This window comes from Neurospora hispaniola (assembly GCF_033458365.1).
Source record: "Neurospora hispaniola strain FGSC 10403 chromosome Unknown B0T23scaffold_8, whole genome shotgun sequence".
In the NCBI taxonomy this organism is placed as follows: Eukaryota; Fungi; Ascomycota; class Sordariomycetes; order Sordariales; family Sordariaceae; genus Neurospora; species Neurospora hispaniola.
The window spans coordinates 551,082-578,097 of NW_026944413.1; the positions used below are offsets into that span (position 1 = coordinate 551,082).

Sequence of the window (27,016 nt, forward strand, 5' to 3'; positions counted from 1 at the left end):
AATTAATATACCCTCCGATTATTCTACTAAAAATAAAAAGGAATATATTCCTTCGCTAGAAATAAAGGAGATATATCGAGTAATAATATTAATAATTTTATATCCGAATTATATTTCCTAAATAGTAATAAAAAATTATTAGTACTATTAAGTATAAATTTAATTGACGCCCTTTTAAAGGCTAATTGTAAGGACCCTTCCCTATCCATCTATTAAACTAAAATAAAAAGAGGAAACGTAGAATTCAATTTGCGGGAAGATAAATTATTATTAAAAAAAGAAAATTATTTAGTAATTCTAAAAGGGGACTTACATTGGGCGCTAATTTATAAAACTCATATTTAATTTATTACCGGGCACCCCAGTAAGAATAAAACCCACTGCCTTATATCCTAATAATATTAGTAGGCTAGAATATCCAATAATATCGACTACTTTATTAATAATTATTAAATTTATAAAACATCGAAGGTTCCTTAAAATAAAACGCCCGGAAAATTATACCTACTCGGCGTTCCTAACCGCGCTTAGTATTATATTATAATTAATTTTAAAAGTATATTTAAGGATAAACGAAGATATAATAATATAATAATTATAGTAGATTAATTATCTAAAGCCTTTTAGTATATCTTTTATAAAGATATTATTACCGCTAAATAAGCCGCCTACCTTTACTATTACGGACCTTAGCGAATCTATAATTATCCTAAAAAAATTGTAAATAATAGGGGTCCCTAATTCATATTAATCTTTACCAACGAAATATCTAAAATCCTCGGTATTAAATAGAAATTATCCTCGTCCGGTTATTCCTAAACGGTGGGCTAAACGGAAATTATAAATTAATATATCGATTAATAGTTACACCCTTTTATTAATTATAATTAAAATAATTAATCTATTATACTCCCTATTCTCAATATTATTTAAACTTCTTTATACTACGAAAATATCAGTATATCCCCCTACAAAGTAATTATAAGGTTCCCTATACCCCTACCTTTTTATCAAAATTGTTGTATTGTTATAATACTAGCTAAGGAGCGATACTCCTACGAGGAAGTGTAATAAACCTTACGGATTCTATATAGCTTTTAGGAATCGGTATATAATATTATAGTTAAAGCCTAGGCGAAATAGGCGGATTAAGTAAATAAATACTAGTGCGACCCTAATTTTAGTATTAGCAATAGAGTATTTATTATTAAAAAGTTTTAATTAATTAATCGATTAAATAATAAATTCAATTTTCTCCTTACTTATATTCTTTATAAAATTAAAATAATAAAGGGCTATTCCTATAAATTTAAATTCCCGCTAGCCTAGTACAGAGTAAAGGTCTACTATACCGACCGCCTCCGAAAGTATACCAATAACCTATTTCTAAAATAAATAAACGAAAATCTAGCGGGAGAATTAATTAACGACTAAAAAGAATAGAAGGTTAAAAGCATTACAACTTATCGGTTAATAAACAGAAAGCTATACTACTAAGCGAATTAGAAGGGTTAGGACTTTGACCCTACGTAGTATCCTACCCGAAATTTTAAGAATTCACCCAATTTATTTAAAGCCTATTATAATACAAACCCGGATAAACCTAGTCCGCTAAAGCAACTCCAAATCTAGAAGGGAGCGTAAATAAAGGACCTAATATTAAATAATTATAATAATAATAATATACTAAAAGAGGGTAAAATAGAGGGCAAACTGTTAAAGAGGTTAAATTACTTATATAAATAAGGAAAGAAAACTTTAGTATAAATTAATAAATAACTATTGTAGAATATTTTCTAATAAAGTGGAACAATTCGTAGAATTAGTCTAATAACGTAGTAGCGGGATTAAGGGCCCTAAAATTATATTATAGGCTACCCCGAGGGTATTCCTCCCCTACCTAAAAAGCAATCGCAAGACTATAGGTTCGAACTATATATTAACTAAATTTTTTCCTTTTTCAAGATTCTAAGGGCAAAATCTTCTTTAAGGGGGGGGGGTAATATTATAGCCCAATTAAACGGGTTATACCGTGGTAGAACTACTATACTAGAATATACGGTCGGATACAATAGCTGGGATTGGTTGTAGATTAGATAAGGAAGAGTGGGCCGCAGTAGACCTGGTTCGGGGAGCATATCTCCCACCGCCAACTGCGCGCACAACTCTTACCTTTTATTTTACTCTTTAATCGTAAATTCTATATTGAACGTCAACAACGCTGCAGCAGTGCCTCGCCCGTTACGTGCTCTCACACTTCTAGCGATACAATTGCAATATTACGCTATATATCCCTTCGTCCCTCCAATTAACTTTATATTAATAAAGTTTATTCTCCTTTTTATATTATAATTATTCGTAAAATTAATTATATTAAATAGTTCCTTTTTTATTACAATTATATTATTAAATTTTACCCTCACATTTGTTACTATATTATAGTAATCATTGAGGGTATTATTATACTTTACGAATTAATTTAGTACTACTATAGTAGTAAAGATAATTTTTATTTGGATATTTATACCGAAGTTGGGCGAATAGTAATAGATTTTGAACATTCCTTTCAACCGACCGATTATCTTTTCAACTACAATACGAAACTAGCTATAATATAGATTATATAATTCTTCTATATTAATAAGGCGGAGTCCTACCTTCTTATTCTCCTTAAAATGGTATTAGATATTATAATATAATACGAATAGTCAATTATTATAATTATACCTAGTATCGGCAAAATAATACCACCCTTAAAGGATTTGAAATCTATAAGCTCCTTATTGTATAAAGGTACTATTTAGAACCCTTATATTATTAATAGAACCTTCCTAATTAAAGAATATATACCGGACTTAACTATTAAAATTATATATAATTAGTACATTAGTTAAATAAAATCCCTTATAGTTATACTATAATTTAACTATTTTAATTGAGACGCCTATGCTTTTAGAGCTTGCCCGGCCGTTGTCGTGGGCCCGAAAGGTGACATGGAAGATCCACACCAAAGGTCGTAGTCCATAGGCCCACCCAACGCAAGCGAGGAAGGCGCGGCGTATCTGTCTATAATAGGCCAGAATGCAGAAAATTACCCGTCTTGGCAGTCCCAAATAGGAAAACTTGGCGCCAAGCAGGACACGGTTTGAATAGCAGAACGAAAAAGCCACTTTTTCCTTTGCAACGGAGATTCCTCCTCCATTGTCGCGTGCATCGAAATGCACATGGTGTCAAAAGGACGAGAAAGAAAAGGCGGTCATTTTGGTACCGGTTGCACTGTGGTGCACGCGATGGTTGTTGAGAAAAAAGCAAAAGAAATCGAAAATGAAGATTTTGGTTGCGACCGTAAGGTCCCAGAAATGACCAAGTCCCAGAAATAACCAAATCCCAGAAATGACCAAGTCCCAGAAATGACTAAGTCCCAACCCTGGAAATCTAGGGGGGTTAGGGTTAGGGTTTAAAATGGAAAATTCTAGAAAAGAGAAAAAAATGAAAAATTTTTTTTTTAAAATTTTGCCTTCGAGTTTTAGTTTTTTCTTTTTTTTTGGGGTTTTTTTTTTTTTCTTTTTTTCATTACCCCTTTTTTTTTCAAAGGTTAATAATATAAGGAAAAAAACTCGATAATTAATTTAATTAACTATTAAAGCTCTATAGCTTAGTGGTTATTCTTACTACTACCTTTTTTAAAGGTTACCTGTTCAGTTCAGTTTTGAGTTTTTTTTTTTTTTTTTTTTTTTTTAAATTATATATTAAGTAATTTCTAGGGGCGTCTCCCTGTCTCCCCCTGGACATTGGCTCCGCCCAGGGGAACTGTATTTTATTAAGTTATATTTTAAAGTGTAATTTATTAAGTGCTCTTAGAATCTTACGAAAGTAGGGGAATAATTTCGGGTTACCCTTTATAATATTAAAAATTCTAGTATAGGGTAATTTTATTTTATAATTCCCTAAGATTATATATACATTAAGGATTTTATAAAATACCCTATTATATTAGTAAGTATAAAGTTTGTAATTAAAATTATAACTTTTATTAATTAATTTATTAATAGTATTTAAATTATAATTAAATAGGAAGGAGGTAAACTAAAAGGTAATACTTTGCCCAGTTATAAATAAGAATATTAATAGTTTTTCTTAAGTAGTTATATATTTCAATAAATATAATTTAGTATAGTAACGAAGTTATTTATTTAATATATAGAACGTCCGGGGTCCTATACGAATTAAGTCTTTGAACCGACCCGTATAATTATATAAAAGTTCTTTAATTATAAAGAGACTACGTTATTTATATAAACTTATAAGGATTAGTAGCTTCTATAGAATAAGAAGGTTTATTAGGAATATAATAATTAGGATTAGTATTTAACAGTATATTAAATATTAATACCGATAAATTTTTAGAGTAGTAGATTGTATTGTAATAGATTGGTATAGCGTTGAGGGGTGTACGTTGATGAGATGTGTGGTTGTGAAAAGTGGGGATTATTAAATATTGGAAGCTATTTCCAGAGGTTTAGAGGTTTAGAAATGGCTTCTAGTAATATAGCAATTTCTATATATTTCATTAGTTAGATGGGGGTTGTAGGGTAAAAAATTTATTAGAACGGATTTTACTGTAATTTACTGGTAAATTAGTTACTGATCGTTGCGAATACGGCCCAGTAAATCCGGCTAGTAACGTTTACTGAAATTATTTACTGAGTTGCCGAACACGCCCTAACCTGTCCCTGACCCGTCTCCTTAGAGGTTAGGTAGACTTTTGTTTGTCGAACGACATGACACATGGCAGGCAATACATCCCAAACCATCTGCCTCCTCTTCATGTCTACAATCTCGAGTCCCGCCCGACCCTCATGAAACCCGTCCCTTCGTTGCAAAACGAAATGACATCATTGAGTGCTATTCACAGACCACTATATTTCCGGGCTCCCGCAGACTCGAGTCGGTTGCTCCCTGGATCCCTAGTAGCAAAATCGCCCTTCCAGACAACAAGTTCCCCAAAGCTACCCCCAACTTTTCCAGTCCCGCCGTCAACGCTAATATCTACAAAGTAGGTAACTACATCGGAGCGAGAATACTTGGGGGGTTAGTTCCATGAACTTGTCAAGATATTCGTCAATGGCCTTTTGTATGAACCCCGGCACACTTGTATCCCTGATCATTATGTTGCTATTCCCGAAGATATCCGATCCATATACAGGTATCCAACAAAGCAAAATTATTCCACCAAGCCTTCGGCGGCGAGCAGCGCATGCTCCAAGGCCGCCATGGCTGTCTTGCAACCCTCCTTGACGAGCTTGGTGTTGGCCGCTCCTCCCGCGAGATCCGACTTCCGGACCACCTTCTTGATGAACCATTGCAGGCCTCTGGCAAGCTCGGGGACCCCTTCCACAGCCACAAACACCGAAGTAATCGTCTCATCCCGATCCTTGTCGCCGCCTTTTCCGGCTTCAAGAAGCACAGTAATCAGCAGGATCTCCACTAGCGCCCGTGTCTTGGTTTGTAGATAAGGCAAATTGAGGCATTTCAGAATTGCCAACCCTAGCGATCCACCTGCCACCATGGCCCCGAACAGTTTTGCAATGTTGACAAGCCGCCGCATGTCCATCGCATCTACATCCTCCTCATCCTCCGCGTCATCGCCAAAAACTGACTCTCCGAGACGCCTGAATAGCTTCCAGAGCGCGTCTTGGAACGACCACCGGATTTTGCGATCCCCGCAAAGCTTCTTGGCCACCAAGGTGTAGTATGGGTTGTAGACCTGCTCTGCGCCGGCACACTGGATGATCACGTATGGAATCTCTCTCTGTCGCTCCTTGTTCAGGCGCAATTTGAGGATGCGGTAGTAGGCATCCTCGTAGTCCGTGGCGGACATTATCGACACAAAGATGGACCGGCGCACGTCCGTGTTCATCTGGTTCTCTCTGGCAAGTTCTCCGAGGTCAGGCATGTCCTCGACATCCTCCAAGACAAAGCTTTCGTCGTCCGAGTCAACGCTATCCTGTATGACACCGTCCTGAGTCAATGGCTTCTTGTCACTGTCCTTATCTTTGCCTGCCCAGCTAGCGCCTACAAGCCACCATTTGCCCTTCTTGTCCGCATCGCGTATATCGGCAAGGGTCATTCGCAAAGGCTCGGCCGTCTTGATGGTTTTCAAGGTGCCCAAAAGCTTCTTCATCTTGGTTGTGTGCTCCGTGAGAACGGCGGAAGCGCCTAGACCCGTCTTCATCTTGTTGTTTTTCAGGTCGTTGATGGTCTCAATCATGAATTTAGTTCTGACGCTGAGGTTCTTCTCTCCGATCTTGGCAACAGCCGGGCGGATAAGGGTAACAATGTCCTTGACAGACATGGGGTCATCTTGTCGGAGGGCTGGGCCAGCGATGCGCACAATCCTGAGCAAAAGTTCCGCGTTCAGCTCCGACAGATCACCCAAAAGGATTCGAATGAAATCGAAGAGCAAGTTAGGGCCCACGAGTTGAAAGTTATAGAGTTCGGATAGGAAAGTGATGAGGTTGGATGTCTGTTTCGGTACGTCTGGCCGCTCCTTTGCAGCCTCTTTGGCCTCTTCATAATGCCTATCAAATCGCTCGATCACTTCTTGGATTAATTGTGCGCCAAAGTCCATACCAATCACCTTGAAGATACCGGTAGCGAAACCCGCGGTAAGCACGAGCAACGTATCAGGCAGCGTCGTTGGCTCGCACACCTGAATGAGTAGGAGATCGACAATGTTCGACGTAAGATGTTGTCGCGGGTTGTCGCGGTAAAGCCTTTCAAAGTCCATAATGATGGATAAAAGATTAGACTCTGTCATCCTGTTGATGAGACCTTGTGTTTGACGGCGAATGCGGGCCACCAACTCCGCTTCTGAGCCCGCCTCCTGTCGCTTCGATGGTGGCACGTATTTTACTACAGTCCGCCCAGTTGTGGGCGCAACATATGGGTTTTCGCGGACTCGTTCTGGCGGCTTTTGTAGCGTTTCTTCGTCGTTGTCGGATTCGTCCTCGTCGTCGTCCTCGTCAAATCCTCCAAACTCACCCTTATCCTCGCCCGAGATGCTGTCTTCTTCTCCATCTTCATCGGAATCGCCTTCGACCATGTCTTCGTCTTGGTCAACGTCGTTGTCTTCGTCAGAGTTCAATCCCTCTAAGAGATCGTCCAAGCCATCGTCCTCCTCGTCCAGTTCGGAGACTTCATTTTCTTCCTCGTCTAGTTCGAAATCCTTCGTCTTCTTCGCCTCTTCCGCTTTCCTCCTTTTCGCCGCAAGCCACTCATCCGCTTCAGACTTCCGCTTCCTTTTCTCGGCTGTTTCGTCGTCTACGCCAGGGAGGCCTTCTAGTAGATCAAGAAGACCATCCTCCTGGAAGGACTTGGGAAGCGATTTGCGTCCCTTGATGCCGAGCTTCTTTTCGAGGTCGGCGATCTCCTTGTCGTCTTGCGCCAATCGTTCCATGACAGTTTTTGAAATTTTTGGCTGCGACTTCGATATGATTTGTGCTGGGATATCACTTTCCTCTTCGTCGTCCACGTCTTCGCCGTCTTTGTCGTCTTCTTCGTCGAGGTCTAGCTCGTCGTCCTCGTCCTCGTCAAGATCGATGTCGCCCTCGTCATCGAAACCCTCATTATCGTTCTCTTCGAGGGCAACATCTTCATCCTCATCCTCCAATGGTCGTTTCTTCCCGTTCTTCAAGATGGGCTTGGGTTCCTTTGCTTCCTTTGTCGATGCGGCATCGACCTTCTTCTGTGATTTTGGGGCTGTAGCGCGCTCGGTATGGTAACTTCTTGTAGACGAGGTGCGGTGGATCCTTTTCTGTGTTCTCTCTGCTTTACGTCGATCCTTTCTAGATTGGAATTGATTCTTGCGACCTCCGTGAGATTGTTCTGCAAGAGTTAGGATTTCGTCGGAGAACCCTGATTGCCAGACAGGAATGACAATGGCTGTATGGGCGCATGAACGGAGGCACGCTCACCTTCTACGCCGAGCTCCTTCAGGAGGTTGTCAGGCAATTTTGGAGCCTTTATCCTCATGGAGGGTGCCATGTTGTAATATGCGCGTGCGGAAGTCTATGTGATTGATTGGTACGACCTCCAAACTTTGCAAGACTCTCTCTTTCGTCGCTGCATAGAAGAGCGCGCGACCGGGACCTTGCTATCGTTATCAGATAGTTTTTTTGGTTATCGGTCGGTGCAGGGTTCCAGGCGTGTCGACTGCGGGGCCAAGAGCGCCAAGAGGAAATGAAGCGGGTCCTCAGCTGCTTGGGACCCCACCCGGCTGGTTTTACACTGAGGAAGCTCACTCCTACCAGACAGACGGGAGCTGCCCGGCCAACGGCAGTGGGGAAAGCTGCCACTCTCGTTGACTCTCATCAATCATTCTAGGTTGCCTTCACATTCACTCCTCAGCCGAATTGTTGTCTTGCCTTTTGCAAACAAGGAAAAGAAGAAGAAGAAGAACAACTGGACATCATGGGCCATTTAACTCACGATGAGGTAATGATATATATCACTGACTGCTGTGATCCCTTCCTAAGGAGACCATGCTAATCTGACTTCAACCTACTATGGTATAGTTCTTCTCCAAGCTCACCAATCTGTTCGAGTATAGGAAGAACCAAGATCACGGAACCATCAACCTAGTACAAAAGAGGCGTACGTGTACCTACACCAACCCAGCGCAGACGGGAAACTTCACACTCGGCTTTGCTACCGTCACGACAACCCTCCCAATTCCCGCTGTTTTCCAAGCTTAACTCCATCTCCATCCACCCGCGATGAGCTAAGTAGAGTGAAGCTCTATCACCAGAGCTAACCCCTCCCACAGTATCCTACAGCACACCTTCCCAATCCACGGATACCGACCCTCTCACCGACCTCAACCCTGCCACCCCGCTCCCGGTTCTCATCCGCGCCACCAACGCCAAGGGCAAAGACAAGAGGACAGAAAAGGTCAAGCTGTCCACCATTGTCGAGCCAGCCGACCTGGAAACCTTCTACGGGAGGTACGCCGATGTTTGCAAGAAGGGCATGGGGGCGTTGAAGCCGAGAGACAGGACCAAGAGGAAAAAGCAGTCGAGGAAGAAGAAGACAGGTCCTGCAGCCGCTGGAGGTCCTGGTGTTGGTGCTGGTGGGACTTCTATGATGGCTATTCCCTGATTGGACTCAAAGCAAGCGTCGCAAATTACACCATTGCTTATTCTGTCTTCTTGTGTGTACCTGACCTAACGGAAGGGGGGATCTGTATGAGGGTACCGTATTAAATTTTGTAATATTCCCAAGTTTTGGTGGAATACCTTGGTTCAAGTCAGTGGGTACGTATGGTGAGGAAAGCGTTGGTGAGTAGTACCGCATCATAGCCTTCAACCTACCACTCTCGGTTGCCCTACCTCTCGACTCACCTACTCGTTGTCGGTATCACCCTTCAAGACGACTAGGGAGAAAAAAAAAAAAAAAAAAAAAAAAAAAAAAAAAAAGGGTGTTGGGGAGGGGGGGGGATATGAAAAGCTCAGCTGCTTATCTAGCTTGCAGCACACATCTACTATCTACGTGAGCTACTGGAGTTGATGAAAGGTGCGAACTAAAGGGATTATATGCCCGTTCTGGAGAATGTTCAGTCCTGCCGCAGGAAGTCTGCGGCCCTTCGTGGAAATGGAGATGGAAGGGAAAGAGAGGAACATCAAATGAATGAGTGAAGAAGCGTGAGAGAATGACTTCTGTGCTTTAACAGAGAAGCTGTTGAACGAAGAGGAAAGTAAGAGCGAGCCGAATTGATAACGTTCATATGCTCGTTCCAAATCTGCTGGCTGGCCTTCACGATCCTGTCTTGGGTGTGAACTTGATCAACGGGAGAGCGTGTTTCTCCAGGTAACTCGATCTAAACGGTCCTATTAGCAAAGTTAACATTTCTCATTTGGTGAGATAACAAGACTGCCCGGGTGAAGCAGCAGCTACCGTACCCTGACATTAAGCGTAGACATATTCGAGCCGCACTTATGAGCATCAGCTAGAGGGCAGCCGGCTCACCCGTTCTCCACTCGATTCATCATTATGAAACACCACGAACACCCGACGGCACATCACGTTGGCTTCACCTTGATTGGCTTTGATTCAAGCTACCAAGAGTCGCAGTTCCAATGTTCGATCTTAATCCTAAGGTCAACCGAGATAATTGCAGGTTCTCTTCAAGAGTACAGTCTAAAGGTGGGGGGATGTAGGTGAAACAAGATCAACTGTCCATTTTGAGGGTCCGAACCGTAAACAACTTGCTGAAAGAAAGGCGAAGAGCCAAAATTCAGCCGCAAAAAGAGCAACAAGTTTCAGTGGGGTTCACTTCTCCCATGTGCTAAAACTGGGCAAGGTAAAGCATGTCGCAAATTCAACTTCCTCAATCTCCTTCCTCCGACACCATCCTTCACATGCTTGTCATGCGGGCATTCGAACTACTTCCCCATCCCAGGGCAACGCTCATGGCCACCAAATCCCTGACCATAGCCACCTGTCCGTAGATAAGTAGTGCAATTGGGAAGACTGAACCGAGCGCCATATCGAACACAGGCTTAAATCCAGTCATATAATACAACCTCCAAATGGAAAATCCCAAACTATCATAGGAAATCTGTTGCATCAACCAGTATGACTGACGCGATGGTCGGTAATCAGTTTACATGATCTGATCTTGTGTCAGGCCACCATGGGGGTCGGTATCCATGCTGTCGCCGCCAGCACCAGGGTTAAGGTACTTGACGAAACTCAGACCGAGAGGACGTCCACCATACTGGTAACCCTGGAACTTTTGGATCGCGGTGTCGGCGGTGTCGGCATTGTCGAAGCGAACGACGCCAGAGCCGCGGGAGCGACCGCTGGGCTCATATTGAATCTCAGCCTGCTCTACCTTACCAATAGTAGAGAAGAGCTCGACGAGATCCTCATTGCTGGTCGACCAAGGGAGCTGATGAAGAAGAGGAAAGTCAGAGAAATCGGATACTCGGGGGTACAAAAGGAAAGTTTGACTTACGTTCCGGACGTAAATGATCTCAGACCGTTCAGTACCAGAAGTAGCGAAGTCAGTGAACGGGTTGGGCTGAGCGGCCGGCTGGTTGGCATCGAAGCTAGGGGGAGCACCGGGAGCTCCTCCGAAGCCGCCACGACCGCCGAAGCCACCTCCAAAGCCACCGCGGCCACCACCGAAGCCGCCGCGACCGAAACCGCCGAAGGCGCCGCGGCCGCCGCCGAAGCCGCCACGACCGCCGAAACCACCAGGACCCATATTCGCACCGGCAAAGCGATCCTCGCGAACCTCCAGCATACGGCCCTGCCAATCGTAACCATTGAACTGCTGGATGGCGTTGCGAGCATCATCCGGGGTCTCGAAGACAACGATACCCGATCCTTTCGGGCGGCCATCAGGTCCGATATGAACGTCGGCGCGGATAACACCACCATTGCGCGCTATGGCAAGTTAGTATTGCAAGCTGTAGGTCACGTTAATGTATAAAACGATTCAACTTACCAGCCTGTCTGAACAGATCCTTCAGATCCTGCCAGCCAACATTGTACGGCAGCTGTAGGAAAGGTTGATTAGTATATTTCGAGATGGAAAGGAGCAAGAATGGGGCATGGAACAAACGTTGGACACGTAGATCTGGCGGCCACCGCCACCAGCCATGGGACCACCACCGAAGCCGCCGGGGCCAGCATGGCCGGGAACAGCTCCATATCCGTTGGGGCCCATGCCGCCACCGAAACCACCGCGGTTGGCACCTCCTCCAGGAGGTCCAAAACGAGGCTCGGCCTCACGGTCCTGAAAACCAGTTTAGTATATGATTATGCTAGCGATGATCCAAGGGTGAACTTGCCTCGCGAACATAGACAAGTCTGCCCATAAGGTTCTGGTTGCTCAGGGTAGCAACGGCGTTTTGAGCTTGCTCCCTGGTCGCATATTCCACAATTCTAGTCAACAACGTCATGTCAGCATCTAGTCGCCAAAATAACCGATTGAGGGATTCAAAGTTTGACTTACCCGCATCCCTACAAATTCCATGGACAAAGATGTCCCAACCCGTCAATCCAACAATCCATCAAAAATAACCGAAAGGAAGGGAGCCACAAAAGAACCAGTAGCCGAACGCAAATCACTCATAGCCCACCTTCGACATTCCATTAGGAAGCAGCAACACATCGGCATAGAGCACCTCTCCAGCTAATGATGGGTTAGCAACACATGGAACCTGACCCTCGCATCCTTGTCTCACGACATACCCTGTCTCATAAAATCCTTGAGGTGGTGCCATTTGACATCGTAGGACAAATTGCCGACGTAGACGCGGCGGTCCTGCTGCGACGTTTCTCGAATGTTGTTCATGACTTGTTCACGATGAGCGGCGCGGTCTTCGAAAGTTCGATGAGGTGGTCCGGTGTAACCAATTCCTTGTCCTCCAGCAGGCGCACCTTGGCCAGTCATAGGGGTGCGGCTTCTTCTCCGATGGCGACTCCGCGAACGGTCACGGGGCGAGTATGAACGGCGAGTAGTGGGGCTTCTGGAACGTCCACGTCTGGGGGAACGGGACCTCTCACGCTTCGAGGAAGTCGTCGTCAGCGAATGAACAGGTGTAAGGTCTGGAGAGAGGGAGATAAAAAGAAAAGTGTTTGGAAGTTGGAGGACAAAGGGCGAAGGGAATAAAGTGAACTGCAGGTGACCGGGTCTGCACGTAGTTGCGTGTTGTGACGGCCAGAAGGGTACTCGTTCCCCACTGCTAGCTCCTAGCTTATGCGAGTCGAGGACGGAAGCTTGACCAGAGATCGCCAGGACAAGTCGATCAGACGAGACTAGTTGATAAAGGCCACAAATCAAGAGACCGACGAGAATCCATCGAGGCAGGGGCTTGAAGACCAAACCATACCCTCGCGCGGCTTATGAAGAAAGAGGAGGGGTGCGTCACGCTCGTGACGGATAGGTGAGATGATTGTGGACGCCGACTGAAACAAGCCGGCCCTGAGAACACAAGGCAAAGGGGATGAGAAATTTGAATGCGTGGTACTTACAGGGCGATAAGTGTCTCCTGCTGCGTCGGCTGTAGAAAGAGGAACTAGGTTAGACCAAGTGAATAAAATAAAGTAGAGCGATGTAAGTGGTTAAGTGGGGAGACGAGAGAACGAAGGAAAGGTGGAGGAGGAGGCAGTATGGGAATGATGTGGGAGAAATGAAGTGACCAGTGGCAACTGGGGGAAAGCAGCCCGCGCAAGGGATTGACACAGGGCGTAGGTAGGAAAGGTAGAGAGAGGTAGGGGATGTGAGAGCTTGTGACGCGGCGGGGTGAGAATAACCTGATGATTCCTACCACTGTGGACCGGAAAGGGAAAACGTGCAGGAGGATGGGGGAGGGGGAGAGAGGAGGGGGGGGGGGGGGGGGTTTCAATTGTGTATATGTAGCCTGGGAGCCACGCAGGACAAGGCGACGCAAGGCAAAGAAACGCGGGCACGTCACTGCAGCAATACTGCAGCTCCCGTCTGCGAACGGTGGGAAGGGTAACGCGAGCTTCCACTTGGCCAAGAGGACTCGGAGCACAACCCAACCACAACTCGCAAACCGGGCCCGCACAAGTGGCTTTGATCAATACCAAATGCCGTTGTGACTGAAGGCTCTCCTTGGGGTTACAAAGCTGGCGTGATACGCCATCGACGCATCGCCTGGTGCTCCCGACAACGAGATTCATACAAACGCAAGATGGGACCGAGAAGGCTTGCTATCGAGAAGACTGATGCCTGTAGACGCGACAAGCCATCCCGAGTGGTGAGGAGGGGTAAAGGGCGAGTGGTGAGGGATTGGTATGTGTTCGGGTAAGATTGCCGGGGGAAACAAACAGAGTCCAACGTGAAGTGAGGAGTCGTCTCGGCCGCCACCACCAGAAGAGAGCTCCAAGGTGGGATGGATTGGCTGAGACCAAGCTGTGTGAGGGGAGGATACTTGTGGTATGGCAGAAGGAGGATATGGAGAAAGCCGAAAAGCGGACGGCAGCCAGCTCCAGGACACTTTGGAGACAGCAAGAAGAGACCCGGCTTGGTGTCAGACTGGAACTTACCCATGACAACTGAGTCTAATACTTGTCCTGTTCGAGGCAGGTACGGTAAGAATCGAGAAAAATTTTCGGGCAACTTAGCCGCTCGAGTAGGACGAGGTCGTCGGGAACGCGACGATTGGTGCTGTCCTGATGTATGGTGCTATGTTGTTCGCTACAGCAGCGCTTGAACGTTGTTGGGGGACAACGGGTTCAGTCGAGGTACACTGCGACTCTGGCGCAATGGAGGATAGATGCGATTTGGGCAGATGTGCGTCTGTTCGTTGGCTGTGGTAGGCAGTAGGTAGGGTAGATGTCGAGGGAGGTTGAGTGGGTGGTGGGCTGCAAGGCCGAACGGGAATCTGCGCAGGCTCGCGCACTTTGGGGCGGCGCGGTAGATCGGTCGTGGACGAGTGTAGCCGAGGGCGATGCTTGGAACAAGGCAGGGCAGACGGAGGCGGGCTGGACAGGCAAAGAGCCCGAAAGGTCAGGAAATTGTTCGTCACAAGCCAAGGACGGGAGCCAGAGAGTCACTTGAAGGGCAAAGGGTACGAGGTTGCCAGACCGTGAGGTGGTACTGGTCGCAGGTACCACAATGGAACCGGCTAAGTAGTAGAGGTAGGCCCAGCCTTCAATGCAATGAATGGATAGAGGCAACAAGGCGCATCGCATTCACGCCGCGTCACCTCGAGGCTTTGGGTAGAAGAGAGTTACGTACCTGCAACTTTTGGAAACACGCAGGCTGGCACCCCAAGGATTCGACGTTGACTGTGGAGTGACTTTCCGTGGACGCAGTCGTCGAGAGGGTAGAGGTAGCGGATGGTCTTCCGGACGGAATCAAGAAGAAGTTGAGGTCGGTGGAAGTTGGACCGCAGGAAGTTGTGTCGATGCCGTGACCGGTTGACTGACCAGTGATGTTGTTTGTGTCTTGTGTGGATGTGCAGCCAGGCCACGCGCGGTGGGATGGGTGAAGCACGCTCCTTCGATGGCTGGCCTTGTTGCCCACTCATAATGCACGGACTTCTCATCGGTGGACACTTTAGCTGTCGCTGTCTGTGTAGCGGTACCTAGGTACAGCCTGGTGCAAAACCAATGCAGTAGTGCTACGGTGGAGGGGAGTAAGACTGGACAGTGCAAGTGAGGTACAGGTACAAGCTTACACCTGGATCCACTCTGTACTCTCCCCTGCCTCGCTCGTTCCAGGTTTGCGGGATAACAACGACGGTACATAAAGCCGACAAAGCAGCCTTTGCTACTCTACCTCCAACCTAGTTGTACGGGCTTTGCACCTCACTTTCATATTCCTTTCGGGCTTGGCGTTACCAATCCTTCAACTTCTTATTCGTAGTGCTGGTGATGTAGAAGTCCAAGAGACAAACAGCATGGGCCAGGTAGACTTGGAGTGCTACACCAAGTTCAGTTCTACTTGCAGGTCGATGCCTAGCCTCAGGTCTGGAGGAAACAGACAGGTGTTGAAGCTCAAAAGCTGTCGTCAATTCCGGAAACTTGACCCTCCGCGAAAAGTCCGCCGCCTCACTCGAGGAGGTAGCAGGTTATTGGTTCAAGATCGATCACAGCTGTGTACGGATGAGTTCACGCTTCGATTTTAACCCAGGTTGGCTTGTCTCGAGTAAAACTACGAACGGCGCTTCACGTGTTCACTGCTAAAGCTGTACCGTGGTAGTTGTCTTTCTGGAGCTGCTCCCATCTGATACAAGCGATCGGGTGTTCAAGTCATGGAGGATGGAAAAGTATTTCAGTGCTGAAGGATAAATTTTCACAGAATCCGAAACTAGTTCACTAAAAACTTCAGTTCCAGCTTGTGTGTGAGAGCACCTATGAGCGCTTTCGTGTTTATAAAGAGATAACCCGGTACGCAGGTCAAGTAAAGATCTAGCCTCCGAGCCCGACAACGCCTACATGATGGGCCGGGCATTTTCTTTCTGTACAAGTACGGACCGCATCCACATCTTGAAAACGACCTCGATTCTCTCAATGTAGCCGTTCTTCTCAAACAAGATAACCCTACAGCAACCATACATTATACTCGGCACCCACCCAGTTGAGCCCACCTTACCCCAAGCACCCCAACTCCATCCACTTGGCTAGTCTTCGGATTCCCTTCCAGGCCATCCTCAGGCCCCGCATCTCCACCTGTCATCTCAAAGAATCAGACGCGCCGAGCTGGAGGCTATTCAGAGTTGACGTCATCATCAGTTTGTAGATTGTCCGCAACCCATCCACGTTCGGTTACACCTGACCGATATGTTCAAGCGGCCACAGATGGCAGTACATGACATTCGGACTCGGGGATAGGGGGAATCTTGATGGTCGATTCCTCAATCCGCTAACAGCTATCAAGAAGTGGATTGAATTATGCAAAAGCTGGCGAGATCCCTTGGACAAGCTGGTCGAATTATAAGCTCAATACGGTTCGGCGGCTGGGCCAGGTGTCGATATCTTACCAGCCCGCTTCCCAACCCCTCTCATCTGGACAGCTGCCCCTTCTTGCGGTGCTCGTGTTCCCGTGGGACTGACTGCCCTCCAAGAAGCAGTCCTGTTTTCGAGCCGCCTGTAATGCCGTAATACAACAGCGGCAGCGCGGCACATCGGAAGCAAAACAACCAATGATCACCACGCCCTGCCGAACATTCTCTTCGGGGATACCAAAGCACTGCCCGTCATGCATATCAAAGCAAGCCGGGAGGATTGGGAACAGCTGAAAGAAACCGGCAAGTTTGCCAGTATGAGCAATCTGGAGTTCCCCTCCTTGCCTAACACCTCAACAAGCGTGTACTTCTGTGGGGACTTTGACAGTGCCATAGGGACGAACCTCGACTCTGCCAAAAGACTCACTCGGGATAGTTGCTTCTCGAGGGAGAGTTCTGTCATGCCTGCCCCCCACACTCACCATTGGGCCATCCACTTTGAACTGAGACCGGTCAATGCATGAAGAGTCGGCTAATAAAGGCACTATGCACAAACTGCCACACACGGCGCGGGAACGGCTTCCAGGAAGCCAAGCCTTGCGTAAGCCGAAGGGTCTGGACCACGGCCTCTCTCGGCTGCGGCAACGGGGACCAGGATGAGAAAAAGAGCGGCCACGCGGCCATGTCCGAAGAGGGAGATGCCCTGAATTCGGGCGAGAGTGACCGTGTGTCGGAGCAAAGCAAATACGAGCACCCATGCATAGGCCAGGAACAAGGGGAGTGTCCAACGATCTAGGTATACTGGAGAGTTCGACCACGAGGAAATGCCATTTGCATTCAGCGCGGAGGCTCGCCAGGTGCCAGAGAGCACTGCAAAAGGAGAGGGCCACCACGGACAGGCAAGCTTCAACATGGATCGATAATTATCATGTCCATGGCATGCCATATGGATATACTTGGCACCGCATTTCGGGCAGCTTTATTGAAAGAGAGATCGAGTCAGCAGCCAATAATGCCCCATTTCCGATGCTGATTATCGAATACTCGAAGAAGGACAGCAACCAATCATTCAGTCATATGCCTCATTGCTTCTGTTGCAGCAGCCGATGGCACTTTCAGTCCTCCATTGACTTTTACATTGTACACCAGACTTGACTTCAACTCCCTGGTTGCATCTCGCGACCTCCCGCACGACGCCCGATGGCTCTCCTCTTGGTTCCGCTTGACATGCACACGTTATACGGTGTTGCTTGGGCCAGACTCTCCTGGCTAATCGTTCTCCTTATTCAGATGGCAGTGTACTGTGTAAACGGCAAGGACAACATACCCGGCAGGTACCATACCCCCTACTGATCTTGGGCTGCATGTGCTTCAAACTACAGTGTACCTAGACATCGTTTCTGGAAGCTGATCCCATCACTGTCAGAAAATGTGCGATACTGACGGCAAGTACACTAGTATTTTTTCTCTAACCATACACCCCCGGGTCGTTGCACACCATGCCGGGGACAACGTCCAAAAATGAATCCACAGTGTCGTCAATACCGGGGCGCAGGACCTACGTGAAGTGAATAGGCTGCCTTCAAGCTGCAGTGTCTGCCCTTTGTGGTTTTGTCAGGAACCAGTGACATTCACTTGTACACTACATGTACAGTAGAGATGGAGACAGAGCAGTGATGAAGTGGGGCAACAACACGTGAGGATAGCTTTATCGCACAAGGTCCCACGGCCCGGCAAGCAAAGCAATATGCCATTCCATCGATGGAACTCATCGAAGTCGCGATAGTTCCAGCCGGTAACTCCAAACAAGTTGCGCTCCGTTGCCTCGAAGGGTGGACGAACTATCGACCGTCATGATGCGTCCATCATCGATATCTCTGCGCCGCCCCGCCCGGCAAATCCTCTTTTCCTCTGCCTCCACGATCCGAGCCGCGGCACCTGTCCCGACTGCTGCCACCCATCGTTCCCTAAGCACCAGCACCAGCACCGGCTCCGGCTGCACATGTGCAAACGGCAGCAGACGCCCCCAAGTAAAACAGACCCAAAAACTCCAGCAGCAGCAGCAGCAACGGCAACACCGCAACGCCTACCACTCCTACGACCACCCATCCTCTTCCGCCGCCTTCACGCCCGTCGAGGAATCCATTCTCAGCGCCGCTTACCAGCACGTCCCTAGTCACGGCTTCACACCTTCTGCGCTCGCCGCCGGCGCCCGCGATGCCGGATACCTGGACATCAGCCCGACAATCCTGCCCGAGGGCGCCTTCGCTCTGATCCGGTATCACCTGGTCAAGCAGCGGGAGGAGCTCGCGGCTCGGGTAAGCGAACTCTTTGGGGGCGAGGGACACGTGGGAGCTAGACCGGGGCTGTCGGAGTGGGAGATCCGGGGCCGCGTGGAGGCGGTTACGTGGGAGCGCTTGTCGGCGAATGCGCAGGTTATTGGGCGGTGGCAGGAGGTTAGTTTTCCCATTCCCTGTAATGCTCGTTGCCAATGGGCATTCGCTTTTTCTTCAAGAACCAGAAAAACAAAGGCCGCTTGCTGGCTTGGATATCATTACGTTGACTTACATTGATGGACGTTACCACACTCTCTGTCTAGGCTCTAGCAATCATGGCACAACCATCTTACGTCCCTCTTTCGCTTAAGGAGCTCGCCCTGCTCTCGGATGAGATTCTTTTCCTCGCCGGCGACTCCTCCGTCGACCCGTCGTGGTATACCAAGCGCGCTTCGCTCTCCACCATTTACGCCGCTGCCGAATTGTTCATGACCAACGATCACTCCCCTGAGTTCATGGATACCCGGGCTTTCTTGAATCGCAGGCTCAGGGAAGTGAATGAGGTTGGTGGTGTATTCAGAAACTTGCGGGAGTGGGTTGGGTTTACTGCCACGGCGGGTGTCAATGTTCTGCGCAGCAAGGGTGTCAAGATATAGAATGCTTAGATCTAAAGTCCATAGCGAGGGCGCGCCGCGTACGCATATCAGTGAGCTTCAGCGATGATTGCCCCCAAAGGACCAATGGGATTTACCCTCCATAAACTATACAAAGAGACGACAAATGGACGGATGCAGGAGAAGGAAAAGGTTACACCCCGGGTAGAATATTTCATTGTAAGGTGACGTCCCATGCAGAGATTGTACAACATTTGTACACTCCAGGTGCGCAGGGTTAAGCATCTGCTCTAACGTGCCCCCCCCCCCCCCCCCCCCCCCCCCCCCCCCCCAAACATGTCTGCCACAGACAAAAACAAAATGGGTACGCTATGAAGACACGAATTGCAAACGCACAGTGACATTCCAATCAGTCCATACAAAACGCCAACACCTCTCTGCGCCGCTTTGACGCTTGTTTATATCTCGACAGAAGTTGTTCAGATACACACCCACGGAGATCAAAACTCAAAAACAGAAACGAGATGAAGGCAAAGAGTACTTAGTTTCAGTGGTCGGCCAACGTCCTCTGCCGAGGATCCGTCAGTCTAGAGAGACGTTATTAGTTCAAGCACAGGTCATTCGAAAGGGAAGGGAAGGATACGTACCGAATAATCTTGACGTCCTTGTCAAGAGTGTTCCGCCCCTCGATGGCATTCGGTGTGATGAATATGTACTGCCGATTTACGGACCGACGAGCAGCAGTAATCTGTGGCCACGTTAGCAACGGTTCATGGATATATCATTGCTTGTCTCCATCGTTGCTGTCATCAATAAAACTCACCAGCATGTTCGTGCTGATTGCACGGTTGACATTGTCCATGAACACGTCGAACTCATCCAAGCATCTGAGCGGGCTTCCCATGGCCTCCCAGATACTCAGCAGCAGACAGATTGATGAAAAAGACTTTTCGCCGCCAGATAGTGTCTTTGTGTTTCTCCCCGCTGCCCTCTTCTCGGTCTTGTCAGGCTCGACGACTAGGTCCAGAGCCTTCCGCTCGTGGTCCAGCAGCAACTTGCCTCTGAAGCCACGCTCGCTGAGAAGATAGATGAAGTTCGCTCGGCTCTGTGATGAGATGTACCGCTGAAACTTGCGCCACTTCTCGAGGCGAATGGTCAGCGTCCGACGGAGACGAGAGTTGACCGTCTTGATGCCTTCAAGAGATCTCTTGGCATCATCGTACGTCTCCTTCGCCCTCGTGAGGTTCGCATAAACTTCCTCGTCGGTCATGCCCCTCTTCCGTCGCTCTTTCTCGAGTTGATTCTGAATGCTCTGATACTGCTTTTCCAGCTCCTCGTACTTGTCGGTTGGGTTGACATGGGCTCGTTCTTCACTCCCTAATGCTTCAATGATCTGTTTTGTAAAAGTGGCGACTTCTTCGGCACCTTTTTCACGTTCCTTCTCGGCTTCCTCCTTGTCCCCCTTGAATATCTCGAAAGAGGCATGAGCTTCATTGACCTCGGTGAGATTAATCTTCCGAACATCTTCCAGCCTGGCCTTCTTCTCCTGCAATTTTTTCACCTCCCTTTCATATTTCTCCGATTCCTTCCTAATTTCCGTGAGCTGAGCCTGGGCTTCTGAGGATGCCTGGTTCTTCTTATCCTTCCTTATCCGAAGGTTGCCGTACTGAAGCCCGCAAGCCTCCTCTTTTTCCTTGGCAACAGCCAATTCAGCCTTCAAGCCTGTAAGGCGAGAATCACCGCCTTCATACTCATCAAGTTGATACTGCACTTGCTCGACTTGAACCCTAGCATGCCGTAATTCGCTGTCAAAGGTTTTCTTGTCTCTCTGAAGCTTGGTGAGGTCGCTAGTGAACTTCTGGACCTCTTGCTGCAGTTGACGATGTTCACGATCAAGTACGCTATACTCTAGCTCCAGCTGCCGCAGGGTCTCCTTTTGATAAGCAAGCCGCGAGCCGACATCCGCCTTCATCCGTGGGCGCTGGTTACGGAGGGGCGGCACAGGAGAAGTCGACATTCCTCCGCTGTTGTTGACAACCAGTCGAAGACCTTCGTCTCTCTTTTTATCATGGAAACTTAGACAAGCCTTGACGTTTCGAGGTCGTGCTCCGCTGAACATGATGTCCTCAGCTTTAGTACGCTGTGGTATCAGTATGACCTGCTCAATCATGTGGTTGATGATCAACTGATCGCGCACCATCATGTTGTCGATCTTCAACACACGGAGAATGGTGTCAAAGGAAGGATCAGGCTCTTTGCCATCTGTGTTTAGGGGATGTCGATTGCCGATAAAAACCGGACACTGGCGGATGTTGAGCTTGTTCATCAAGCCCTGAAGCAATTTCTGTTCGGCCATACTCTGGACGATGAATGCATTAAGGGCGTTTCCAAACGTCTTTTCCAGGATCAAAGACCACTCCGGCTTCAGCAGCTGGATGTGGGCGCCAAGCGGCCCCACCGGCTTGTTCTGGAATCTGGTCTCTTTCTCAATCATCTTCAGCAATTCAGGAAGTTTGGACTCATAAGCTGCATAGATAGAGCCTTGATCCTTTTCGGAGATCCTCAACTCCTGTTCCGCTACGGTAATTTCGTCCCGCTTGAGAGAGCATTCAACAGCCTTAGCGTCTTGGGCTTTCTGGGCTTCGTCTCGCTTGTTGAGTAGGTCTTTCTCGTCCTCTTTGGCCTTGGAAATCTTGGCCTCGACCTCTGTAACGTACTCCTTTGCCTTTTCAAGCTCCCGAGTTTTGGAAAGAAGGGCGTCTCCTGTGGCTTCCTCAAGTCGCTTTTCTTCGGCCGCAACCTTTTCTTCGAAGTCCTTTACTGTCGTGGCTGCACTTCTCAAGTTTTGGTGGGCTGCCCGTTCATCTGCTTGGATTTGTGCAAGTTCGTCCCTGACTGCTTGAGCTTTCTTCCTCCTCTCGTCCACCTGCTCTTCGAATTCGGTTTTTCGCTGGATAGCCTCTTCCAGTTTCTGCTGAAAGGCCCTGATCTGATTCTCGACGCGCTCCAAATCGACGCCCTTTTCATTTCTCTGACGGTCTACTTCAGCCATTTGATCCGCAAGTTGGGCAATCTTCTCGTCCAATTTTGTCAGCTTGGCCTCTTCTTGAACCACTTGGAGCCAACACATCTGGCTCCGAAGCTGATGTTGTTTGGCTCTCAGCTTGCGATTTCCGTCCATGGCGTCCTTGAAGCTTTTTGCTCGTTTGAGTTCCTCCGCGGCTGCTTTGACCCGCTCCTCTTGGTCGGGAATTTTGGATTCCATGAGCTCCAGACTCTCGGCGATTAGCCTGTAGTCATTGTCCAGCTGTTGCAGCTGTACACCTTCGATGAAGAACTTGTACTTTTGCTGCTTGGTGGACGAGTTGAGGAACTGACGGGCATTGTCCTGAGACAGCACGTTCAAGGGGTTATCCACCTGGAGGGCGTAGTATTCGACGATCTCCTCGACTTCCTGCTTCTTGGTAGACACTATTTGGCCAGTGGCCGTTTTGACCTTGAAGCTGCTGCTGCCGGATTTGGAAAAGTGCCGTTCGACGATGATGGAATCCCCGTAAACCTCATGTCTATAGGCATCTTGGCCCTGGTTCTTGATTTTGACGATCAGAACAGCCTTTTCGGTGCCCTCCTTGACGAAACTCTTGAGACTTCCTCCGCGGTTGGTTGAGCTGGCCTTGCCACCAAGACAAAGAGTGATAGCGGTCAAGATGGCGCTCTTTCCACTTCCGTTTTCACCCACTATGAAATTGAGAAGCGGGCCGAGTTCACAGTGTAGTCGAGTGTGACACATGAAGTTGATGCACGTGATGCTTTCCAGAATGCCATTATCGGCCACCGCGTTGTCTCCCAACTGATTAGGTTTGAAGCGCAGTCTCTGAGTGGCTCGTTGGTCGTCGGCATCCTGATGTTGCAGATGCTCAAAGTTATTGTCACGCATCAACTCATATTGTGTTTTGGGAGGCGAGTCCGGTGATCCTGCATGACCTCGTTCATCGTCGACATCAACGTCGTCGTCATCGACTGGAGTCGCGTGGCGAGCGGTATCTACACGAGCTCTTTTAGCCTGATTGGCATTGGGGCGCTGTGTAGCACGTTAGCATGTAGGTTTCTGGGTTTCAGGAAACGTGCGGCTGTGTAGATATATTGACGTCGGCATGCAGATAGAGATGGTTTGTACGACTAACCGCGGCAATTTCTCCCTCGCTGTCATCGCTCGTGGGCGCCGGCCGTTGACGTTTCCGTGAGGACTCGGCGTTGGCCTCAGCTTCGAGTAGTGTTCGCGCTGGCATGGCAGAAGTTCTGAATGACTGAACCCAGCCGTACGTACCTGGGTAGGTAGGATCCTGCGCAAGTACCAGAGAGGGTGGAAGAAAAAAAGAACCCAGGATGGAAGAAGCTTGTTTCGAGAGGAATGTTGATAGAGATAAATGTTGTAAAAGAGCCCAGATGCCGAGGAGCGCCGAGCGCTGCACTCCCTCTTTTTCGAATCTGCTTTGGGAGGCTTTTTTCAACCCTCAACTCCAAAGGGAATACGCATCTGCCATCAACAGGCAAGCACAGGCAGTCAGTCCACTGTTTGATGGATAAGTGGAAAACGCGTTCCAACGCGGGGGGGTCAGGTCGGGTCTTTACCACAACTGAAGGGCCCGGTCGCCCCACTTAGCGCATATGGTTCGGAGTCCCATTAGCGGGCTTCTTCGCTAAAGGTACACAGGCGCGTCGGCTTTACGAGCGAAGTCACGGGATCGCGTTTCGGGCAGGTAGCTAGAAGGTACCTCTATGATAAAGGTCATGTCTACCCCCCCCCTTGTCCCACTTGCTCAGTGCGTCGTGTACCTCTAGATAGCGAAAGTCAAATAGGTAGCCTAGGTACCCTATGTACTTGCGAGTAGACACCGATCAAACAACACGGACCTGCTCAACACACGAGAAAACCACAAATTCCCTGCCGAATTGAATGACAATTTCGAAGGCTCATTGGCTGGACTAGATTGTTTCGATTGTGTCATTCTTCAAGTATAACGTACACGTGCAATCAACCGCAAGTGACCCGAGGCGTCAACAATCCGCAGTAAAGGGACACTCACACCCCTCTAGACACTTGAAAGTTGAGAAGCAAGAAACCCCTTGAGTAGAAGACTGAAAACAAAGATGGAGTCCACCAATGAGCCAAGGCCCGGAGACGACGCCTTCAATGGCTTCCAAATGAGCCTCCCAGAAAACTGTGTTGAGTACATGCTCTTCCTCATCAACGATCAGCCTGAAGCCCAGAGAACCACCCTCTCGAGTCTGGAAACAATCAGGAAAGTAGCCCTTCAAAGGCTTGACGAGCTCACCAAGGATTATATCTGGCAACGCGAGGCTTTGAAGTTCGAAACGAGGATCGAGAATGGTACGTCTCGCCTTGCTACCGCGCTCTCAGTCACTTTCTAGAATCCTTGCACTCATGCTAACCGAACAGTCAACGGTAGGCTTAGTTTACCTTCATGGTCGTACTGATTACGGTGATAATGTCGAAGACGAGTGGCTGATAGTTTATTTCCTCCGAACCTTGAGCTTCTCCTTTCCCAACCTATGGATCCGCATCTTCGACAGCGACGGCGAATTCCTCCTCATCGAAGCAGCCAAAGTCCTGCCTAAATGGCTGAGCCCCGAGATGGACGCCAACCGCGTATGGATCAACCGCGGCCAATTACGCATCATCCCCCTTCTTCCCTCTTCTTCCTCATCCTCGCCATCTTCATCAAAGGCCCACCAAATCTCCCTCCACGAAGCCCTCTCCGTGATCAGAACCACCCCCAACATCCTGATCCACTCCCCCTTAATCGAAGCCGAAGCTTTCTACCGACTAGAGAAGTATCCCGACCAGATCACCTCTTCCCTCCATCATGCCCTTGTTACCATTCCTCGTAAACTAGCCTACATCCTCCATAAGCGCCCCAAGGCCGTCGCACCCGCTATCGAAGCCTTCTACCTCCGCGACCCCATCTCACTTAAACCGCTTCTCTCCGCTACTCCGGACTCCTTACTGTTCCCACCACAGGACCTTGTGACCATCAGCGTCCGCCTCACCAAGGTCCTCTACGCCCAGCTCAAGTCCCAGCACTTTGATCCGCCACCAGTTTGGAGGGAGCACTTTGTCCAGACTGCGCAAGTCCAAGAATTGTCTGCGTCTGAAACGGAGGGCGAGGCCCGGCAGCAAGCCTTGCAGAAGCTGCAGACGCTCGCCAGGTTGGAAATAGGCATGAAGCTCACCACGGGCTTTGAGATCCTTGCTCGCGGCGCTGAGAAGAGCGATAGTCGTGTTGCGAGGGAGGTGGCGCTGTTGCTTGAGGATCTAAAGGAGGATGGCGAGGAGGCGGCGCTGCCGACTGATGAGGAGATCAAGAAGTGGAAGGATGTGGATAGGGAGGATGATGATAGCTGGATGGATATCGATTTTGCGGATTTTGAGAGGGAGTTAGCTGGCGGCGGTGGGGTGCAGGGAGAATCGGAGCAGCAGCAGCAGCAGCAGCGGCAACAAAACAAAGCTGGTGAAGGCAGAGATATAGCGGGGCACGCTGTACCGACCTTTGGAGATGCCACGACACAAGCCGATCTACGTAAGATCGTCTCCCGGTTTGAGGCATTTCTGAATGACGAAACAGCAGGTCTTGACGGAGCTGAAATCGATGAGATGGATCAGGATGATGATGACGACTTGGAAGACTCGGATGTTGACATGGACAGCGAGGACGAAGACAAGGAAGTGAGTTTCGACGAAGAGCAGTTCTCGAAAATGATGAGAGAGATGATGGGGATACCGACGACGACAATGACGGCGGCAACAACAACAACAACAACAACAACATCATCATCATCACCGTCATCAACCACAGGACCCGAGAGCGCCTCGCGACAGCCTGGCACGAAGGGCAAGGGCAACGGCAAGGAAAAGGTTTCTTTTACCGTCAATGATGACAAGGACAAAGACAAGAGCATGGATACGGGCCACAATGAGCAAGAGGAATTCGAAGCTCTTATAGCTCAGATGGAAAAGGAACTCAACTCCTACGGCGCACTACAACTGGACCCTCAAAAAGCCAAGACTAGATCCGCGAGAGCATCAAAGGGTGGTGTGCACGAGGCTTCATCAGTTCAAGAGATAGTCAAGACCGCGGGGGGTGGTGGGAGTGATGATGATGATGACGATATGAACGACGAGGAAGGAGAAGAGGAAGGTGATGAGGTCGGCGTTGACTATAATCTAGCCAAGAACTTGCTGGAGAGCTTCAAGAGCCAGGCGGGCATGGCTGGTCCAACGGGCAACTTGCTTGGCTTGATGGGCATGACGTTGCCGCGTGATGAAGAGGATTCTGATGGAGAGGGCAAGTCTTAGGAAAAGCAAATGCCATCTGTCAGTGCTTGGTGGACTAGATATTTGGATGCCCATCATGAAGGGAGTCTTGAAAACTTCAACAACGTCCTTCTCAGATAATGATAGATTACAAGTAAATCGTGGGTTTTGGAGGAATTTGATGATGGATCAAATGGCTCGTAGCCAGCCGAAAGAAAGAGCGTCGATAGGCGGAGAGGGACAATAATCTCATTTAACAGCGAGGTCTTTAAGATTGAACCACGCATAGATTGAAACGAGACA

General features: G+C 48.5%; 9 protein-coding genes across 9 annotated transcripts; 4 read left to right on the forward strand and 5 right to left on the reverse strand.

Annotated features, from left to right (window-relative positions):
* Positions 1 to 2,915: 2,915 nt before the first annotated feature.
* B0T23DRAFT_325317 (uncharacterized protein) lies at positions 2,916 to 3,230 on the reverse strand (the record flags this gene model as incomplete). Its single annotated transcript, XM_062835501.1, has 1 exon — positions 2,916 to 3,230. A coding segment is annotated over one exon (315 nt), but the record flags the coding sequence as incomplete, so codon positions are not given.
* Positions 3,231 to 5,224: 1,994 nt separating this feature from the next.
* Positions 5,225 to 8,046, reverse strand: B0T23DRAFT_324156 (uncharacterized protein; the record flags this gene model as incomplete). Its single annotated transcript, XM_062835397.1, has 2 exons — positions 5,225 to 7,917; positions 7,977 to 8,046. The coding sequence occupies 2 exons, from the start codon at positions 8,044 to 8,046 to the stop codon at positions 5,225 to 5,227; spliced, it is 2,763 nt and encodes a 920-aa protein (XP_062689041.1).
* Positions 8,047 to 8,281: 235 nt separating this feature from the next.
* On the forward strand, positions 8,282 to 9,460 carry B0T23DRAFT_387713 (signal recognition particle, SRP9/SRP14 subunit). The gene is made up of 3 exons (XM_062837699.1): positions 8,282 to 8,496; positions 8,577 to 8,655; positions 8,828 to 9,460. Exons 1-3 carry the CDS (start codon positions 8,473 to 8,475, stop codon positions 9,157 to 9,159), a joined length of 435 nt encoding a protein of 144 aa, XP_062689042.1. The 5' UTR covers positions 8,282 to 8,472; the 3' UTR covers positions 9,160 to 9,460.
* An 857-nt stretch (positions 9,461 to 10,317) lies between these two features.
* Positions 10,318 to 12,463, reverse strand: B0T23DRAFT_447490 (uncharacterized protein; the record flags this gene model as incomplete). The annotated part of the gene is made up of 8 exons (XM_062841005.1): positions 10,318 to 10,951; positions 11,018 to 11,451; positions 11,513 to 11,564; positions 11,630 to 11,803; positions 11,868 to 11,952; positions 12,023 to 12,030; positions 12,150 to 12,202; positions 12,262 to 12,463. The coding sequence occupies 8 exons, from the start codon at positions 12,461 to 12,463 to the stop codon at positions 10,664 to 10,666; spliced, it is 1,296 nt and encodes a 431-aa protein (XP_062689043.1). The 3' UTR covers positions 10,318 to 10,663.
* Positions 12,464 to 14,156: 1,693 nt separating this feature from the next.
* On the reverse strand, positions 14,157 to 15,068 carry B0T23DRAFT_407432 (uncharacterized protein; the record flags this gene model as incomplete). The annotated part of the gene is made up of 3 exons (XM_062839188.1): positions 14,157 to 14,346; positions 14,850 to 14,985; positions 15,035 to 15,068. 3 exons carry the CDS (start codon positions 15,066 to 15,068, stop codon positions 14,157 to 14,159), a joined length of 360 nt encoding a protein of 119 aa, XP_062689044.1.
* Positions 15,069 to 16,741: 1,673 nt separating this feature from the next.
* B0T23DRAFT_325084 (uncharacterized protein) lies at positions 16,742 to 17,011 on the forward strand (the record flags this gene model as incomplete). The annotated part of the gene is made up of 1 exon (XM_062835480.1): positions 16,742 to 17,011. One exon carries the CDS (start codon positions 16,742 to 16,744, stop codon positions 17,009 to 17,011), a length of 270 nt encoding a protein of 89 aa, XP_062689045.1.
* Positions 17,012 to 18,150: 1,139 nt separating this feature from the next.
* Positions 18,151 to 19,472, forward strand: B0T23DRAFT_226718 (COQ9-domain-containing protein). The gene is made up of 2 exons (XM_062833814.1): positions 18,151 to 18,943; positions 19,087 to 19,472. The coding sequence occupies exons 1-2, from the start codon at positions 18,341 to 18,343 to the stop codon at positions 19,417 to 19,419; spliced, it is 936 nt and encodes a 311-aa protein (XP_062689046.1). The 5' UTR covers positions 18,151 to 18,340; the 3' UTR covers positions 19,420 to 19,472.
* Positions 19,473 to 19,924: 452 nt separating this feature from the next.
* B0T23DRAFT_324182 (P-loop containing nucleoside triphosphate hydrolase protein) lies at positions 19,925 to 23,666 on the reverse strand (the record flags this gene model as incomplete). The annotated part of the gene is made up of 5 exons (XM_062835401.1): positions 19,925 to 19,964; positions 20,025 to 20,125; positions 20,201 to 21,808; positions 22,796 to 23,458; positions 23,562 to 23,666. 5 exons carry the CDS (start codon positions 23,664 to 23,666, stop codon positions 19,925 to 19,927), a joined length of 2,517 nt encoding a protein of 838 aa, XP_062689047.1.
* Positions 23,667 to 24,235: 569 nt separating this feature from the next.
* On the forward strand, positions 24,236 to 27,015 carry B0T23DRAFT_365013 (SGT1 protein-domain-containing protein). The gene is made up of 2 exons (XM_062836356.1): positions 24,236 to 24,769; positions 24,849 to 27,015. Exons 1-2 carry the CDS (start codon positions 24,529 to 24,531, stop codon positions 26,753 to 26,755), a joined length of 2,148 nt encoding a protein of 715 aa, XP_062689048.1. The 5' UTR covers positions 24,236 to 24,528; the 3' UTR covers positions 26,756 to 27,015.
* The last annotated feature ends 1 nt before the right edge of the window (position 27,016 follows it).